This window comes from Aotus nancymaae, unplaced genomic scaffold (genome assembly GCF_030222135.1).
Source record: "Aotus nancymaae isolate 86718 unplaced genomic scaffold, 86718_ANA_hifiasm-v0.15.2.pri h1tg000059l, whole genome shotgun sequence".
Taxonomy (NCBI): Eukaryota; Metazoa; Chordata; class Mammalia; order Primates; family Aotidae; genus Aotus; species Aotus nancymaae.
The window spans coordinates 61,926,788-61,944,661 of record NW_026988473.1 but is presented as its reverse complement, the minus strand read 5'-3'; the positions used below and the strand labels follow the sequence as shown (position 1 = coordinate 61,944,661).

General features: G+C 41.1%; 1 protein-coding gene across 7 annotated transcripts in view; it reads left to right on the top strand.

Annotated features, from left to right (window-relative positions):
- The window catches only part of ALG8 (ALG8 alpha-1,3-glucosyltransferase), a 47,251-nt gene that overhangs the window by 23,991 nt on the left and 5,386 nt on the right, over positions 1 to 17,874 (top strand). For 2 of the 7 annotated variants that reach the window (XM_064365330.1, XM_064365333.1), the window contains 5 exons: positions 2,366 to 2,505; positions 4,484 to 4,623; positions 6,716 to 6,813; positions 7,117 to 7,189; positions 9,651 to 11,906. In XM_064365330.1, coding sequence (XP_064221400.1) covers positions 2,366 to 2,505; positions 4,484 to 4,623; positions 6,716 to 6,813; positions 7,117 to 7,189; positions 9,651 to 9,882 — 683 coding nt within the window. In that variant the 3' untranslated portion in view covers positions 9,883 to 11,906. Of the gene's footprint in view, positions 1 to 2,365; positions 2,506 to 4,483; positions 4,624 to 6,715; positions 6,814 to 7,116; positions 7,190 to 9,650; positions 11,907 to 12,454; positions 13,037 to 17,874 lie in introns of those variants that run through there. The other 5 variants (XM_064365331.1, XM_064365334.1, XM_064365332.1 and 2 more) reach the window with 5 other exon arrangements.

Genomic DNA, 17,874 nt, shown 5'->3' with positions numbered 1-17,874 from the left:
CATGATCAATGGTAGTGGTCAGCAAACTTTTTCTGTAACTGCCGGATAATAAATATTTAAGCTCTGCAGGCCACACACAGTATGTGTGTGTGTCTGTGTCTATATTTGTGTGTGCCTTTTTTCTTCTTTTTTGCGATGTAGTCTTGCTCTTATCACCCAGGATGGAGTGCAGTGGTGCAATCTTGGCTCCCTGCCACCTCTGCCTCCTGAGTTCAAGCAATTCTCCTGCATCAGCCTCTGAGCAGCCTTTTAGAAGCTGGGATTACAGGCACACACCACCCACACCCAGCTAGTATTTTGTACTTTTAGTAGGGACTGAATCTCACCATGTTGGCCAGGCTGGTCTTGAACTCCTGACTTCAGGTGATCCACCCACCTCGACCTCCCAAGTGCTGGGATTACAGGCGTGAGCTTGCTTAAAACCTTTTAAAAGTAGAAACCATTCATAGTTTCAGTTCTGTGCAAAATCACAGGCACAGGGCATAGATTTGGCCCTTGAGACTCCAGATCTAGAGTCTGATGACTTGGTTTGGAGGCCTACCAGCATAAATTGCTATGGCAGTGTGTGGCATTGGCAAGTCCTTTCATCTTACTTTCCTCACTGTACAAAAAGCATAAGTACTTTACCTGTTCCTATACAGTGTGTTGTGAGGAACTGAAACGAGTAAAAAAGTACTAAGTTATCAGTATCAGGGACTTTGGAGCCAGACAAACCTGAGTTCAGTTCTACCACCTATTCGTTGTGTGGCTTTGGGCAGGTTACTCCATCGCTCTACCTCAGGGGGCTAACAGTAGTAAGTGCAGAGCCCTTGGCACATGATAGATGCTCCATGGATGGTGGCTGCTGTTACTGTTTTTGATAAGTACTTGAAGGAAATCATACACTATGTATGTGATGACTTTTACACTGTGTCACTCACTGTGAATCTAGCCTTGATGTACATGGCATTCTTACAGAGTGATTCCTAACATTTATGTTTCTTTTTTTTTTTTATGGGGAAATCGAAGAGAACATTTATATTTCAAAAAAAGCTTTAAAGAGTCAGCATAGTGTGAGGTACAAGGGCCAGTTACCTTGTCTGAATCAGGAAGCCGTACTGTACCCTCACTTGTATGTTTGTCTCTTTGAAGATGCTTTACATGGAAAGTCAGTGTCAGAGTTAGACAGCTGTGTTTCAGGGAGATAGTTATTAGCTATAAGAGAATCAGCAGGCCAAAGGGGAAAGGGAAAGAGGTGAGTAAATAGAAAATATTTTGGTAATCTACATCTTTCCTACATTGCACTTATTTTCACTGGCATTCAACAGGGCCCTAGAGATGCTCAGACTGTCCCTGACTGTCCTGTTATCCGGAGCTTGTTGGGGCTTGTATTGTCATTCTCTGAATTGGCTTAGTAAGTATTTATTGAACTTCTATGTATTAGGGATAGAATGAACTCATCATCATTCCTGCCCTCAAGGAACACAGTATAATAGAGGGAATGAGCACATAAACAAGTATAATGCCTTGTGGTGAACACTGTAAGAGTGAGCTCACTCGACTGGGTGCGGTGGCTCACGCCTATAATCCTAGCACTTTGGGAGGCCAAGGTGGGTGGATAACCTGAGGTCAGGAGTTCGAGACCAGCCTGGCCAAAATGGTGAAACCCCATTTATACTAAAAATACAAAAATTAACTGGTGTGGTGGTGGACACCTGTAATCCCAGCTACTCAAGAGGCTGAGGCAGGAGAATCACTGGAACTCAGGAGTCAGAGGCTGCAGTGAGCCGAGATTGCGCCACTGCACTCCAGCCTGGGTGACAGAGCAAGTAGGAGCTTTCTCAGGTGATTGAATTAGAAGTTAACTTGGCAAAGGGAGTTGCCTGAGCAGAGGGACACAGGTGTTGACAGTAGTATACTGAGGACCCACAGTTATTTCATTGTGGCCCAGCTGCATTTAACAAAGTAGAGATGAGGCTGGACAGGTGGGAAGGAGCTACAAGATCATGGAAGACGCTGGATGCTGTATTTAGGAATACAGTTTCTCCTTAGGAGATGAAGGATTCCAAGTTCCTTCATGACATGGGCAGACTGTTCTAGAAGCTTGCTTTCAGAGATGAGACCAGGTTACCATTTGTGCCACCTGCTGGCAAGTTTCCTATAAGCTGCACAAACTCCCTGTTCCAATGCAAAGAGCTGCTTGATACATTATAATTTAAGACCAGAGGCATTTTGAGTAGAATAGTATAGGATTAAATTCATGAAGTCTTAGCCTCTAAGTAGCAATACAATTTAGTAGCTTACTTTTTTTTTCTCAAGGAATTGATTGTTAATATGTGGTATCTCAGTGATAAAAATAACACAAAATATCTGTTTACTCTAATAGGTTTGAAATTGAAATTTCTTGATCCCAACAAGATTCCCAAGGCCTCAATGACAAGTGGTTTGGTTCAGCAGTTCCAACATACAGTCCTTCCCTCTGTGACTCCCTTGGCAACGCTTATATGCACACTGATTGCCATATTGGTAAGAACTCAACAGATGGTACTCATTTCTTGAGTTTTCTGTTTTTCTTTTGTCTGGCTGATTAAATTTCAACTTTCAAGCTCTTCCAACTGTAGGATAAATTCCATGCCTGTAATCCTTCTGCAGATTGAAGTATTTCCTAGCAATTCTTAGAGTAACTTTGAACACCATAAGGAAGGATTACCAGTAAAGCCTTTGTGAGAGAGATTCTTGCCAGTGGCTGTTAGACCACCTTTTTACCCTGGGGGAAGGAGAAAAGACAAGCCCAGGGAGGAAGAGGCATGGACCATACTCCAAAGAAAGGAGGAAATGTTTGTGACAGGGATATCCAGATTTGGTTTTGTTTTTCTCCTCCTTAGCTAAATGATCAAAATTCCTAATGTATCTGGACAGCGTGGATGTTTTGTCTTGATGGTGATAACGAGTTGAGAGAGTCAAAATTGGCTTTTTGAGCCTAAGATGAATCGAGTAAGATGCTCTTAGAGGTCTCATTCTAAGTACTTTAGAAACTTTTGTTTCTAAAATTTCATTAGTGATTGGAGTAACCTCAATTTCATGGTATAATTGTAGTAGAATTCAATATAAACAACTCAATCCTATCTATAATTACACTCATTTTTAATTTTGGTTTTTGAATGATTCAAACCTACTAACAACCACCTGACCCCAATTAATTACATGACAGTATAGGTATGTAGATAATTAAGCTCTGCTGGCCTGTTTGTTCACAGGTTTTAATTGAGGTAAAACTTTTTTCCTAAAATTTCAGCCTTATGAGTTACCTATAGTTTCTGTGGCCTTCCATACCACAAAGCTAGATATTTATTAATATGGTAAAGCTAATTCGTTGGCTCAGAAGTATCTATGAACTTCTGTAGTTTGACCTAATAGGTTCATCAATAAGTGAACTATTAATAAACTAATTATGAAGTTGTAATAAGTTGTTAGGCTGTATATCCCAGAACTTAATTATTAATTTTGATAGTAGAATTAATTTTTTTTTTTTTGAGATGGAGTCTCGCTCTGTCACCTGGCTGGAGTGCAGTAGTGTAATCTCGGCTCACTGCAACCTCTGCCACCTGGGTTCAAGTGATTCTCCTGCCTCAGCCTCCTGAGTAGCTGGGACTACAGGCATACGCCACCACACCTGGCTAATTTTTTTTTTTTTTTTTTTTGTATTTTTAGTTGAGATGGGATTTCTCCATGTTGGTCAGGCTGGTCTTGAACTCCTGACCTCAGGTAATCTGCCTGCCTCGGCCTCTCAAAGTGCTGGGATTACAGGTGTGAGCCACTGCGCCCGGCCTTTTTGCAGTTTTTAGTAGAGACGGGATTTCACCATCTTGACCAGGCTGGTCTTGAACTCCAGACCTTGTGATCCACCCACCTCAGCCTCCCAAAGTGCTGGGATTACAGGTGTGAGCCACCACCCCCAGCCAATTTTTTTTGAGACAGAGTCTCACTCTGTCACCTAGGCTGGAGTGCAGTGGCGCAATTTCAGTTCACTCTAACCTCCGCCTCCTGGGTTCAAGCGATTCTCTTGCCTCAGCCTCCTGAGTAGCTAGGACTATAGGCGTGCACCATCATGCCCAGCTAATTTTTTTATTTATTTATTTTTATTTTTAGTAGAGATAGAGTTTCACTATATTGGTCAGGCTGTTCTTGAACTCTTAACCTCAAGTGATCTCCCCACCTTGGCCCCCAAAGTGCTGGGATTATAGGCATGAGCCACCATGCCAGCCAGTAGAATTAATTTTAATGAGTTAAATATATACATCAAATGCCAACTTTTTCTGAGTTGTTGCTTTTATGTTAACTTTTGGTAGACTGTGCACAAAGTGATGAATGATTCCAGTTTCATGAAGAATTGTCTAAGATCTGCTGTCTTTCAGAGATGATGCAAATTGCCTTCACCTGAACTCTGTTTCTGTAAAGTCTATTTCAAATGATACTGAAGTTTATCTTTGCCTATTGTTTCTAGCCCTCTATTTTCTGTCTTTGGTTTAAACCCCAAGGGCCCAGAGGCTTTCTCCGATGTTTAATTCTTTGTGCCTTGAGCTCCTTTATGTTTGGGTGGCATGTCCATGAAAAAGCCATACTTCTAGCAATTCTCCCAATGAGGTAAGCAGATAGCTCAGCCAGTGAGCATTTCGGCATATTTCACAATGATCCGATTTTCTGTTTGCTGTGTCCCTTCTTGTCATATTCACCAGGATAGGCAAAAACAAAGATGTATAGGAACAGATTTCCACTAGGACAGAACAGGGATGCTTAACTTGGGATTCTTGGACCCCTGAAGGTATGCAAAAATGCATCTGTTTCTGTTTCTTCGTTTTTGGAAAGAAGCACTGTAGTGATTAAGTACCATGAAACCAGGCTTTTAGATCTTATCACCGAGGGGCAGTATGTTATAGAAAAAGCCTCGGCTTTAGTGTCATCCTGTCTGTGAAAATAAGATCCCATGGTTCTTTGTTAAGTGTTGTTAGTCAAAGTAAGGATTTAGTCTATTCTGGAATAATACTTGGCAATAGTACTACCTTTCAGATTTTCCAGAACTGTTTTTGTTTTGCATTCTTTCTTTTGATCCTCACAGTAATCTTTAAGATAATTGGCCAGGCATGGTCCTCACATCTATAGTCCCAGTACTTTGAGAGGCTGAAGCGGTGGATCACTTAAGGCCAGGAGTTTGAGACCAGCCTGGCCAACATGGCAAAACCCCATCTCTACTAAAAATACAAAAATTAGCCAGGCATGGTGGTGCATGCCTATAATCCCAGCTGCTTGGGAGGCTGAGGCATGAAGATCGTTTGAACCTAGGAGGCGAAGGTTGCAGTGAGCGAAGTTGGTGCCACTGTACTCCAGCCTGGGCAATAGAGCGAGACCCTGTCTCAAAAAAAAAAAAAAAGATAAGATAAATGGGTATTATTCCCTTTTTATTGTTTTATTTATTATTGGTATAGACAGAGTCTTACCATGTTGCCTAGGTTGGTCTCAAACCACTGGGCTCAAGGAGTCTTTTTACCTTAGCCTCCCAAAGCCCTGGGATTACAGGTGTGAGCCACCAAAACAAGCCTATTTCCTTTCTTAACATCTGAAGAATCTAGGACTCAGAGTGTTTGTGACTTGTCCAATGACATAAAAGCTCACAAGAAGCAGAGTTAGGACCTGAATCTTATGATGTTGAATCTATGATCTTTCCACTATGCCATGCTAAAAAAAAGCATTTTAAATGTAGTAGTGTCCATTTTAGGCATAATTGAAACCCAATAGATAGATAAATGGTAATAATAGCCTTTTTTCTTGATATTTTCCTTAAATCTTGAGAAATCATTTAAGCTCTGAAAGTTCATAAGCAAATTTGTCAGGCCTGTATATGGCTTGTCTGGATTTATTTAGCAGATTGGAATTTCCAAATTAAAAAATAAAAGAAAAACTTTTAATGTCTGTAGTCTGAATTCACACCAACATCAGCAGGTGAAGGGCATTGTCCAAGAGATGAGCTATAGGGTTGGAAATGAAATGCCCAGTCCTCTTTCCCTGACTGCCACCACTAGGCAGCTCCCAATCCCACATTTCTGCCTTTGGAGAAGGCGATTACTCAGGAAAGCAAGATTCTTTTTTTTTTTTTTTTTTGAGGCAGAGTCTTGCTCTTTTGCACAGGCTGGAGTGCAAAGGTGCGATCTCGGCTCACTGCAACCTCTGCCTCCTGGGTTCAAGTGATTCTCCCTGCCTCAGCCTCCTGAGTAGCTTGAGATTACAGGGCCTGCCACCATCCCCAGCTAATTTTTGTATTTTTAGCAGAGATGGGATTTCGCCATGTTGGCCAGGCCGATCTCGAACTTCTGACCTCAGGTGATCCGCCTGCCTTGGTGTCCCAAAGTGCTGGGATTACAGGTGTGAGCCCCTGTGTCCAGCCAGAAGGAAGATTCTTTTATAGATATCCCCTGATTTAGTTTGCCACATGCTATTGATTGCTTAAAGTTTCCTACTAAAAAATTAATATTCTCAACTAAATTGAACTTGTGGCAAAAATCAGCATGTTCTTTTTTGTTTTGTTTTGTTTTAAAAAAAAATCTCTCAAACACTGTTCAGAAAGCATGTTCTTCTATGCCTAAGCCAGTTCTAAAGTAACAAGAGATGCAGTTTATTTAAGCTATTTGCAAATGTAGTATCAGTTGTTTTAAGAAATTATTATAACAATTTTTATTTTTAGCCTTTTGTCTGTGGGAAAAGCAGGAGATGCTTCAGTTTTTCTGATTCTGACCACAACAGGACATTATTCCCTCTTTCCTCTGCTCTTCACTGCACCAGGTAAACAGCTTCTTTTGAGAGAGATATATTTGACTACCATGCTCTTTTCATCTAGGCCTAGAGATCAATACATCTGATTTAAACAACCTTAAAATCTCTTGAGAGAGATCATTCATTCTCTGAAATGAAACCTCCCATTTGCTCCTCATTCTCAGTATCTCTAGATGTCACAAAAATGCAAAATTAAGCTTAAAAAGCATTATTAGCACTATATAGCTGTGTCAGTGTGCTTATATTGCTTTAAGCATCATAAATCTTTCTCTCATCTGCTAAATTATCTTTTTTTTTCTGTTCTTTTAACAGAACTTCCCATTAAAATCTTACTCATGTTACTATTCACCATATATAGTATTTCTTCACTGAAGACATTATTCAGGTAATGAAAAAAAATTAAATTATATTTACTGTTGTGAAAAGTTTACTCCTAAATGGTCAGATAAGCCTTTCAAATTTTATTTTTAAGTTATAGCAGTAACATAAAAATATTACAAAACAATTGGTAAATAGAGGGAGAAATCACTCAATCCCATGATTCAGGTGAGACAACGTAGTTTGTATCTTTAGTTTAGGGGAGTATTTGAGGACAACCTAAATTAAAATCTTATATGAAAACTTGAAAACTAAAAAACTGAACGTAAAATATGCCTTTATGAATAAAACCATGTAAATACAGATGCATATGGAAAAACTAAAGGATACCATATACATTTTTTTTTGAGACATAGTTTCGCACTTGTTGCCCAGGCTGGAGTGCAGTGGCAATCTCCACTCACTGCAACCTTTGCCTTCTGGGTTAAAGCGATTCTCCAGCCTCAGCCTCCAGAGTAGCTGGGATTACAGGCATGCCAGCCGCACCCGACTGATTTTATTTTTTTTTTTGGAGATGGAGTTTCACTCTTGTCACCCAGGCTGGGGTGCAATTTTGCGATCTCCACTCACTGCAACTTCTGCCTCCTGGGTTCAAGCAATTCTCCAGCCTCAGCCTCTCGAGTAGTGGGATTACAGGTGCGCCACTACCACTCCCAGTTAATTTTGTATTTTTAGTAGAGACAGGTTTCTCTATGTTGGTCAGGCTGGTTTCAAACTCCCAACCTCAGGTGATCCACCCACCACACCTCCCAAAGTGCTGGGATGACAGGCGTGAGCCACTGCGCTTGGCTATGTACAAATTTTATTACAGAATCATAGGTGGAAATTTTTTCTCTTCTAAACTGTATGTAATGTTAACTGTAATTTTTTAAAGCTTGCTTATGGTTCATATCTGATTGTGTCCATAAAAACTTATGTAATTAACTATGTTAAAATGTAGTTACAACCATATGACCCAGCAATTCCACTCCTAGGTATGTACCCAAAAGAATGGAAAACAGGGACTCAATAGGTACTTGTACATCAATATTCATCACGGCATTATTCTCAGCAGCTAAAAGATGGAAACAACCCAAATGTCCATCAACAAATACATGATAAAATGCGATATATACATATAATCGGTTATTCAGCCAAAGAAAGGAATGAAGTTCCAATACATGGTACATGAATGAATCTTGAAAACATGCTAAGTGAAAGAAACCAGACATAATAGAACAAATCTTGTATTATTCCACTGATATGAAATTCTAGAACAGACAAATTTGTAGAGGAAGAAAGTAGATTAGAGGTTGAGGGAACAGGAGGATGGGGAGTTATTGTTAATGGTTCCAGAGTTTCTGTTTAGAGTCATGAAAATATTTTGAAGGTGGATAGTGGCGATGAGCGTACATTATTGATAATACATTATCGATAATACCATTCAACTGTAGACTTAAAAATGGTTAAATAAATAGCAAATTTTATGTTATATATATTTTACCAAAATAAAAAATATTTTTAAAATGCTAGGCCAGGTGCAGTGGCACATGCCTGTAATCCCAGCACTTTGGGAGGCTGAGGCAGGCAGATCAGTTGAGGTCAGGAGTTCGAGACCAGCCTGGTCAATCAACATGGTGAAACTTAATCTCTACAAAAAATACAAAAATTAGCTGGGAATGGTGACGAGTGCCTGTAATCGCAGCTACTCGGGAGGCTGAGGCAGAAGAATTGCTTGAACCTGGGAGGCAGAGGTTGCAGTGAGCTGAAATCACACCACTGCACTCCAGCCTAGGCAACAGAGCAAGACTCCGTCTCAAAAAATAATTTTTTAAGATCTTCAATTCTATATTGTTTCTCATGTTCTTATTCCAATGTCACAGCATCCAACCCCTTTACCTCTTTCAAATTCACGACTAATTCTCTCTGAGCAGCTTGAGCTAAGTAACAGCATAGTAGATAAGTGGATAAATTCAGATTGTTGAGATAATATAAGGTATGTCATTATCATTTTTCCTAAATGTGAAACTTATTTTTTATTTTTATTTATTTATTTATTTAGAGACAGAGTTTCACTCTGTTGCCCAGGCTGGAGTGCAGTGGTGCCATCTTGGCTCACTGCAACCTCCGCCTCCCAGGTTAAAGCGATTCTCCTGCCTCAGAGTAGCTGGAAGTACAGGCCTGTTGCCACCCTGCTCGGCTAGTTTTTGTATTTTTAGTAGAGATGGGGTTTATCCATGTTGGCCACATTGGTCTGGAACTTCTGACCTCAGGTGATCCACCTGCCTCGGCCTCCCAAAGTGCTAGGATTACAGGCATGAGCCTCCATACTTGGCCCTAAATGTAAAATTTAATGTGCTCTTGACTCTGGCCTTGGCTATAATAATTGACAACAAGATAGTGCAGATGGGAAAGCTTTAGCTAGGAAAATGTTTGCTAAACCAGGATGACTCACGTAAAATCAGAATTTTCTCTCCTTTTTCCTTCAGAAAGGAAAAACCTCTTTTTAATTGGATGGAAACTTTCTACCTGCTTGGCCTGGGGCCTCTGGAAGTCTGCTGTGAATTTGTATTCCCTCTCACCTCCTGGAAGTTGAAGTACCCCTTCATCCCTTTGTTACTGACCTCAGTGTATTGTGCATTGGGCATCACATATGCTTGGTTCAAACTGTATGTTTCAGTATTGATTGACCCTCCTATTGGCAAGACAAAGAAACAATGAATAAAGGAACTGCTTGGATGTGTGCCAAGCAGTTATTTCATGGGAAATTAACCAGAACTTGAAGAAAGTTGCCAGTGGCATCAGCCATTCATTTCAGTAGAACTGTTTGGAGCACCATTCTTCCACATTTGGCCTTGCCCAGCCTAGCAACCTTATTGTCACCATGGTGAGAAGCCACTGGCCCTCCGTAAGCACTGAAACACATCTGAAAAAAAAATCTCGCCTTTCCCTATTAAAATTGTCTGAGATCATTCAGACTGCTGTGCTTGCTCAAGCCAAACAGGGAGTCTGATTAACCAGATAATTATTTGTAGCCTAGTGTGCTAACCATTGTAAGGATATAAAGCATAATTAGAGTCCTGTGCTAAGGAAATATAAATGAAATGCCATTTTATATGCACAAAAAAACTTTTGGATCATTGCCAACTCCTACATTTTCCTCTTGGCTTACACACAGGCAGATAGTATACTGTCCCCATTCTGTACACTTTGTTCCAGATTTTTTTCTTTGAAAGAATACAATGACAATGCTTACAAAGCCAGGGGGAGTAGTTAAGGTACTGGTTTGGCCAGGCAGCAGAGACTACAAACCACAGCTACTTTACACTGATTTAAGGACATCTTGTGCAGCTCATATATTCTAACAGCAAGCACTGCAGTTTTTATAAGACTACCACTTAAACCTTTCATCATGCTCAGGAACTGAAGTGGTTTTTGCAGTCTCTTCTTATCCTTTCCCTTCCTTAAGAATACTTCATACAAACTTTTTATCCAGGATCTCAATTTGCATATCTGCCGCACATTCAAATTCAGCCAACATTTATCAAGCCAGCAGTAGGAACTTTCACACATTTTATTTCTATTTTATTTTTCAGCCCTCAGGCAGAATTTATACATTTTATTTACCCTTTATCCCCTAAGATCAGAGAGAGTCCAAGGTCAATGGCATTCTGAGATGGAATCCATCTATTCGATCTCTTCTATCTACTCTATTTTCTAAGACTTATTTTGGGTCTGTTATTGCAGAGACAAAGATGGGGATCTTGCCAAAGTGGGAGGGAAACGTGGCCCCTCCAACCTATTTTCCTCCCCACAGTCTCTCTTCCACCCTGTGTTCTAGCTGGCCTAACAACTTCAAACTCCCCTTGTGCCATGCTGTTTTGTACCTCTGCTCCCTTTCATTCATGCTGCTTCCTCTTCTCTCTGCTGACTTTTCTACCCTGTCATCTGATTATATGAACCTCTTCAAGATTCAGCTTAACTGCTACCACGTCTACGAATATAAAGGCAGAATGGCATAGTGATTAAGAGTAGGAGCCCTAAAGTTGTACGGTCTGGTTGTAAATCTTGCCTACATCTTTTTTTTTTTAATCTTTTGGCAGGTTATCTAACCATCCTTTGTCTGAATGTTCTTATCTCTAAAATGATTACATAAAAGATTTAGAACACTGCCTGATGCATTTTAAGTGCTCGGTCAATATCGCTGCTATTTATGTGTATCTTTTCCTATCGCTCTACCTTCCCTCCTCCCCCAGAATTCAGTTGCTCCCACTGTGCCAGGATTCTGCTGCTGCCATTAACTGTTGTAATACTGGATTATGCTTTTTTACCTCTTTTCTCCAGGAGACTAGGAGTTTGAGAGCAGAAGACAGCACTTGTCTTAATAGCCCCAGTTTTTAGCACAGTTGAATGAATGAAAGAAGCACACCAAACAGGCCATGATTAAAACCTAAATATTTTACTGGTACAAGCATTAACAAAAAGGACCAGTGTAGTTCATCACGTCTTTGCTATTGTCCAAGAAAAAAAAAGTAGAAGATGAATTTGGATGCATTTCAACAAGTCCAAATTTATGTATACTTTTTTGGTTGTTATTGTGAAAGTGATGTGATGTCAGAACGGGACGAGCTCGTCTAGTGTAGCAATTTCCAGAATGTTCTGTAGAGCACTGGAGGTTCTTCAGCATTGCCTCAGAGGTCCTGGACTCTGTCCATAATAAATAGCTTTGATTTCTTTCATATATACACATGGCTTCATAGACATTTTCATTTGACTTCAAAGTCCAACTATAGTCTTAAAACAGTTCAGCTGGGCACAGTGGCCCACACTTGCAATCCCAGCACTTTGGGAGGCTGAGGCAGGTGGATCACTTGAGCCCAGGAGTTCAAGACCAGCCTAGGCAACATAGTGAGACACTTTTTCTACATATCAAAAAATTAGCCAGGTATGGTGGCACACACTATAGTCCCCACTATTCAAGAGGCTGAAGTGGGAGATTCACTTGAGTCCTGGAAGTCAAGGCTGTAGTGAGCTGTGATCGCACCACTGTATTCCAGCCTGGGGAAGTAAGCAAGGCCCTATACAAAAAAAAAAAAAAAAATCAACATCTTATATTCCTAGGAGGGAAATGACTCCAGAGTCTGAAGAACACCTTGTTGGTGCCCACACAGACTAGAACCTAGACTTCTTGCCTAGAGCCCAGGATTCTTTTCTAAGCACTCTACTTTGTAATCATGTTTTTAAAGTTTACAGAGATGTGGGTGGTTTTCAACAACAAATTTTTAAATTTCAGCAGTTACTAAATAAATGAAGTGCCGGCAGCGTGTGGTGGCTCATAGCACTTTGGGACACTGAGGCAGGAGGATCACTGGAGTCCAGGAGTTCAAGACCAGCCTGGGCAACATAGTGAGACCTATCTCTACAAAAATAAAAATTAGCCAGATGTGGTGACCTGCGCCTGTAGTCTCAGCTACTCAGGAGGCTGAAGTGGGAGAATCACTTGAGCCCAGGCAATTGAAGCTGCAGTGAGTCATGATCATGCCAATACACTCCAGCCTGGGTAACAGAGTGAGACCTCATCTCAAAAGTAAACAAATGAAAGTGCTGTTTCATGATATTTTGAAATCTGGAATTGAGCAAAGTCAAGAACAAGATAATATCAAAATGTAAACAAATAAGATACATAACTCATTTCTTACCTACTATCTAATGTATATGCAATGTGCCAAAATTTAAGAAGATTAAAGAATAGGTGGCGGAGCCAGGCATGATGGGTCACGCCTGTAATCCCAGCACTTTGGGAGGCCAAGGCAGGTGGATCACCTGAGGTCAGGAGTTCAAGACCAACCTGGCCAACATGGTGAAACCCCATCTCTACTAAAAATGCAAAAATAAGCCAGGCATGGTGACGCATGCCTGTAATCCCAGCTCCTCGGGAGGCTGAGGCAGGAGAACTGCTTAAACCTGGGAGGCGGAGGTTGCAGTGAGCTGTGATAGTGCCACTGCACTCCAGCCTGGGCGACAGAGGGAAACTGTCTCAGAAAAAAAAATAGGTGGTGAGACTTCGTGTTCTTGGTCACTGTATCTTTCCCCAGATGGAGGCGTAGAGCCAGATCTGGGCGGAAACTGCCAGGAAGATGTGCTGTCTTTCTAGCCCAACTCGGGTATAGTATTCCTTGTTAATGACTTCCACCAGGAAACTTTGGAAGGAGGCACTCAGTATCAGAATTGCCCCCTATAGTCCATGCAGCTTCTGTTTGCAGTTAATGGGAGAAAAAACATGCCAATAAAATATGACCTTTGAAAAAGATGTTTTGATTTTTTTTTTTCTTTTTTTTTTTGTGATGGAGTCTCACCCTGTTGCCAGGCTAGAGTGCCATGGTGCAATCTCGGCTCACTGCAACCTAAAAGCTTGAAGCAGTGTAGCCATTCATTTCTCACAATGAAGTCCCATATTCAGCATCTACATTTTATACAAAGGTCAATAAAGGTACTAATTGAGTCAGAAACAAAAACAATATATATTGGGCATGGTGACTAACACCTGTAATCCTAGCACTTTGGGAGGCTGAGGCAGGTAGATCACCTGAGGCCAGGAGTTTGAGACCAGCCTGGCCAACATGGTGAAACACTGTCTCTGCTCAAAATACAAAAATTAGCCAGGTATGGTAGTGGGTGTCTGTAATTCCAGCTACTTGGGAGGCTGAGGCATGAGAATCGCTTGAACCCAGAAGGCAGAGGTTGCAGTGAGCTGAGATTGCACCACTGCACTTCAGCTTGGGTGACAGATCAAGACTGTCTTTAAAAAGAAAAAACATCAAACATATTTGTACTGATAAAGTGACTATGAAAGGGACAAGACTCAGTATACTTCTGTACAATGCTCTGAAAAGAGACTTTTATAAGAATTTCAGAGTCCTAGAAAGGCTTTCAGAAGAACATTCCACAGATGTATTATTATTATTATTATTATTATTGAAGACAGAGTCTTGCTCTGTCACCCAGGCTGGAGTGCAGTGGTGCGATCTCAGCTCACTGCAACCTCTGCCTCCCGGGTTAAAGCGATTCTCCTGCCTCAGCCTCCCAAGTAGCTGGGATTACAGGTGCACGCCACCATGCCCAGCTGATTTTTTGTATTTAGTAGAGATGGGGTTTCACTGTGTTGCCCAGGCTGGTCTCAAACTTCTGACCTTGTGATCCACCTGCCTCAGCCTCTCAAAGTACTGGGATTACAGGCGTGAGCCACCACACCCAGCCAGATTTTTTTTTCGTTTTTTTTTTTTTTAGAGTTTTTCTGACAAAGAATAGATAGCTGATTAAAGCAGGATGGGAATGTTCACCTCTCAAAGCAGCACATCCCATATGTGCAGCTATTTGTTGGGGCATTTTTTAATGATGAATTAATGTTTTTCCTTCTCTGAGTTTCTCCTACTAGTTTCTGGAGCAGAACATACTGAGGTTCTACCCACATTTAAACAACAGCCCTTCAAGTGATACACAGAAGGAAAACCCCATACTGTTATGTGCCAAGTACAGTGCTAGACATTACATCTTTTAATCCCTACTAAAACTGTAAATTAAGTCCATTATGACTTCACAGAAATATTTGAATACCTATCGAGTTATACGTTGTGCTTGGTGCTGGAAATCAAAAAGTGGACGAGAAAGTCATATTCCTACCCACAAGGAATTTATACTCTAGTTGTTAAAGGGTCCTAAGAGCAAAGATGAGTGGTATAAATTGAAGTTGGAGAAGTAGGCAGTGCCCAAATTATGTGGGAATTTGATTTTAAGTCAAATGGGAAAAAAGGGTTTCAGATTTTCTGAGTTATACTTCCATGTAGATGGGGCAAATTTCATGAGGTCCCCAGCCACCCAGTTGCTCTACCAAAAGGCGACTGTTGTTACCAATTTTTATTATGTATCATTCCAGAGATGCCAGAGATATCCTATGCATAGACAAGTATTTATATGTACATAAATGAAAACATCATACACACTTTTGACCTTACATTTTTTAATTCTTTATTTTTTGACAGGGTCCTGCTTTGTTGCCCAGGCTGGAGTACAGTGGCGCAATCTTGATTCACTGCAACCTCCACCTCAGCCTCTCAAGTAGCTGGGATTACAGGAGGCACCACCAGGACTGACAATTTTTGTTCTTTTTTGTAGAGATGGGATTTCACCATGTTGCCCGGGCTGGTCTTGAGCTCCTGGGGTCAAGCAATCTGCCTGCCTAGGCCTCCCAAAGTGCTGGGATTACAGGTGTGAGCCACCGCACCTGCTGACCTCACTTTTGTGTGTGTGTGTGTGTGTGTGTGTGTGTGTGCATGCTTAGTATATTTTGGAGTTTATTATCAGTACATATAGAACTGCATCATTCTTTTAAAAGCTGCATATTATCTGTATTAGTTATCTATTGCTGTGTAACAAACATAGTGGCTGAAAAAAACACATTTACTGTCTCACAGTTTCTGTAGGTCAGGAGTCTAAGCACAGCTTATCTGGGCCCTCTGCTTCAGGATCTCTCACAAGGCTGCAATCAAGGTGCCACCCAGAGTTGTCTCATCCCAAGGTTTGACTGAGAAAGGATCTGCTTCCGTGCTCACATGGTTGTTGGCAGAATTCAATTCTCTATGGGTTGTAGGACAGAGGGCCTCAGTTTCTTGTTGGATTTTGGGTGGAAACCAACCTTCAATTCCTTGCCAGTTGAGCCTCTCCATGGGATAGTCATAACATGGCAGCTAGCTTCGTCAAAGACATCAAGGAAGGAAGTTGGCTATCAAGGCAGCTGTCATGATCTTGGCCAGGCGCAGTGACTCACGCCTGTAATCCCAGCACTTTGGGAGACTGAGGCAGATGGAAACCTTGGACTCATGAGTTTGAGACCAGCATGGGCAATATGGCAAAACAATGTCACTACAAAAAATACAAAAATTAGCTGTTTGTGAGGCTGAGGTGAGAGGTTGGCTTGAACCTGGGAGGCAGCCAGGATCACACCACTGTACTTCAGCCTTGGTGATAGAGCCAGACATTGTCTCAAAAAAAAAAAAAAAAAAAAAGATGTCATGATCTTGTGTAATGTAATAATGAAAGTGACATTCTGTCATCTTTGCCACATTCTGTGTTAGAAGAAGTTACATGTCTGACCCACACCTAAGGGGAGAGGATTATAAGCATGAGTTCCAGGAGGCAGAGATAACTGAGGCCATCTTAGAATCTGTTCATTACAGTGTCTATTGTATAGATGGACCATAATTTATTTACTAAGATTTCTCTTAATAGACATTTAAGTTGTTTCCATTTTTGACAGTATGAATAACACTGCAGTTAATATCAATATCAGTATTCCATTCTGCATGTGTGCTAGGACTGCTCGTGTTGTTGAATTAAATTTCTAGAACTAGAATTTCTCTTTTTTTTCACCCTCAGAATATGCTTAATAGAACTAGAATGTCTATGTTGAAGGCTATGCTCAGTTGTAATTTTGATAGATGTTGCCAATTTGGTGATAGAAGTTGCGTATGTTTAATGTTTCACAGGCAATGTATGAGGATGCCTGTTCACACATTTGCTAACTTACTGTGTCATCAAGCTTTGCCAGTGATGTCTGTTGTCTTCATCTGTATTTCTCTTGTGAGAGAGATTAGAAACTTCTTATATGTTTAAGATCCATTTGTATTTTATTTATTTATTTATTGAGACAGAGTCTTCCTCCTTGCCCAGGCTGGAGGGCAGTGGCATTATCTTGGTTCACTGCAGCCTCCACCTCCCAGGTTCGAGAGATTCTCCTGCCTCAGCCTTCTCTGAGTTTCTCCTACTAGTTTCTGGAGCAGAACATACTGAGGTTCTACCCACATTTAAACAACAGCCCTTCAAGTGATAGACAGAAGGAAAACCCCATACTGTTATGTGCCAAGTACAGTGCACATAACAGTAGCTGGGACTACAGGTGTGTACCACCACACCCGGCTAATTTTTGTATTTTTAGTAGAGACAGTGTTTCACCATGTTAGCTAGGTTGACCTCAAGCTCCTGACTTCTGGTGATCTGCCTGCCTCGGCTTCCCAAAGTGCTGGGATTACAGGCATGAGCCACTGCCTGGATCTATTTTCATTTTTTTTTTTTAATAGAAATGGTTTACTAGGTTGCCCATGTTGGTCTTGAACTCCTGGGCTCAAGCAATCCTTTTACCTCACCTCCCAAAGTGCTGAGATTACAGGTGTGAGCCACTGTGCTCAGCCTAGCCATTTGTGTTTTCTCTTCTGAAAACTGTGCTGATATTCTTTGCCAATTTCTCTTTTTCCTTTTCTTTTTTTTTGTTTTTTGTTTGTTTGTTTTTCTAGTCACAGTCTGCCAGCAGAGGTGTTGCTGAGCTGTTTTTCTTTTCTTTTTTTTTTGAAACGAAGTCTAGCTCTGTTGCCCAGGCTGGAGTGCAGTGGCGCAATCTTGGCTTACTGCAACCTCCACCTCCCAGGTTCAAGCAATTCTTCTGCCTCAGGCTCCTGAGTAGCTGGAATTATAGGCATGTGCCACCATGCCTGGCTAATTTTTGTATTTTTAGTAGAGACAGAGTTTCACCGTGTTGGTCAGGCAGGTCTTGAACTCCTGGCCCGAAGTAATCCACCTGCCTCGTCCTCCCAAAGCGCTGGGGTTACAAGTGTGAGCCACCAGATCCAGCCAGAAATATTTTTTTAAAGACACACTATAAAC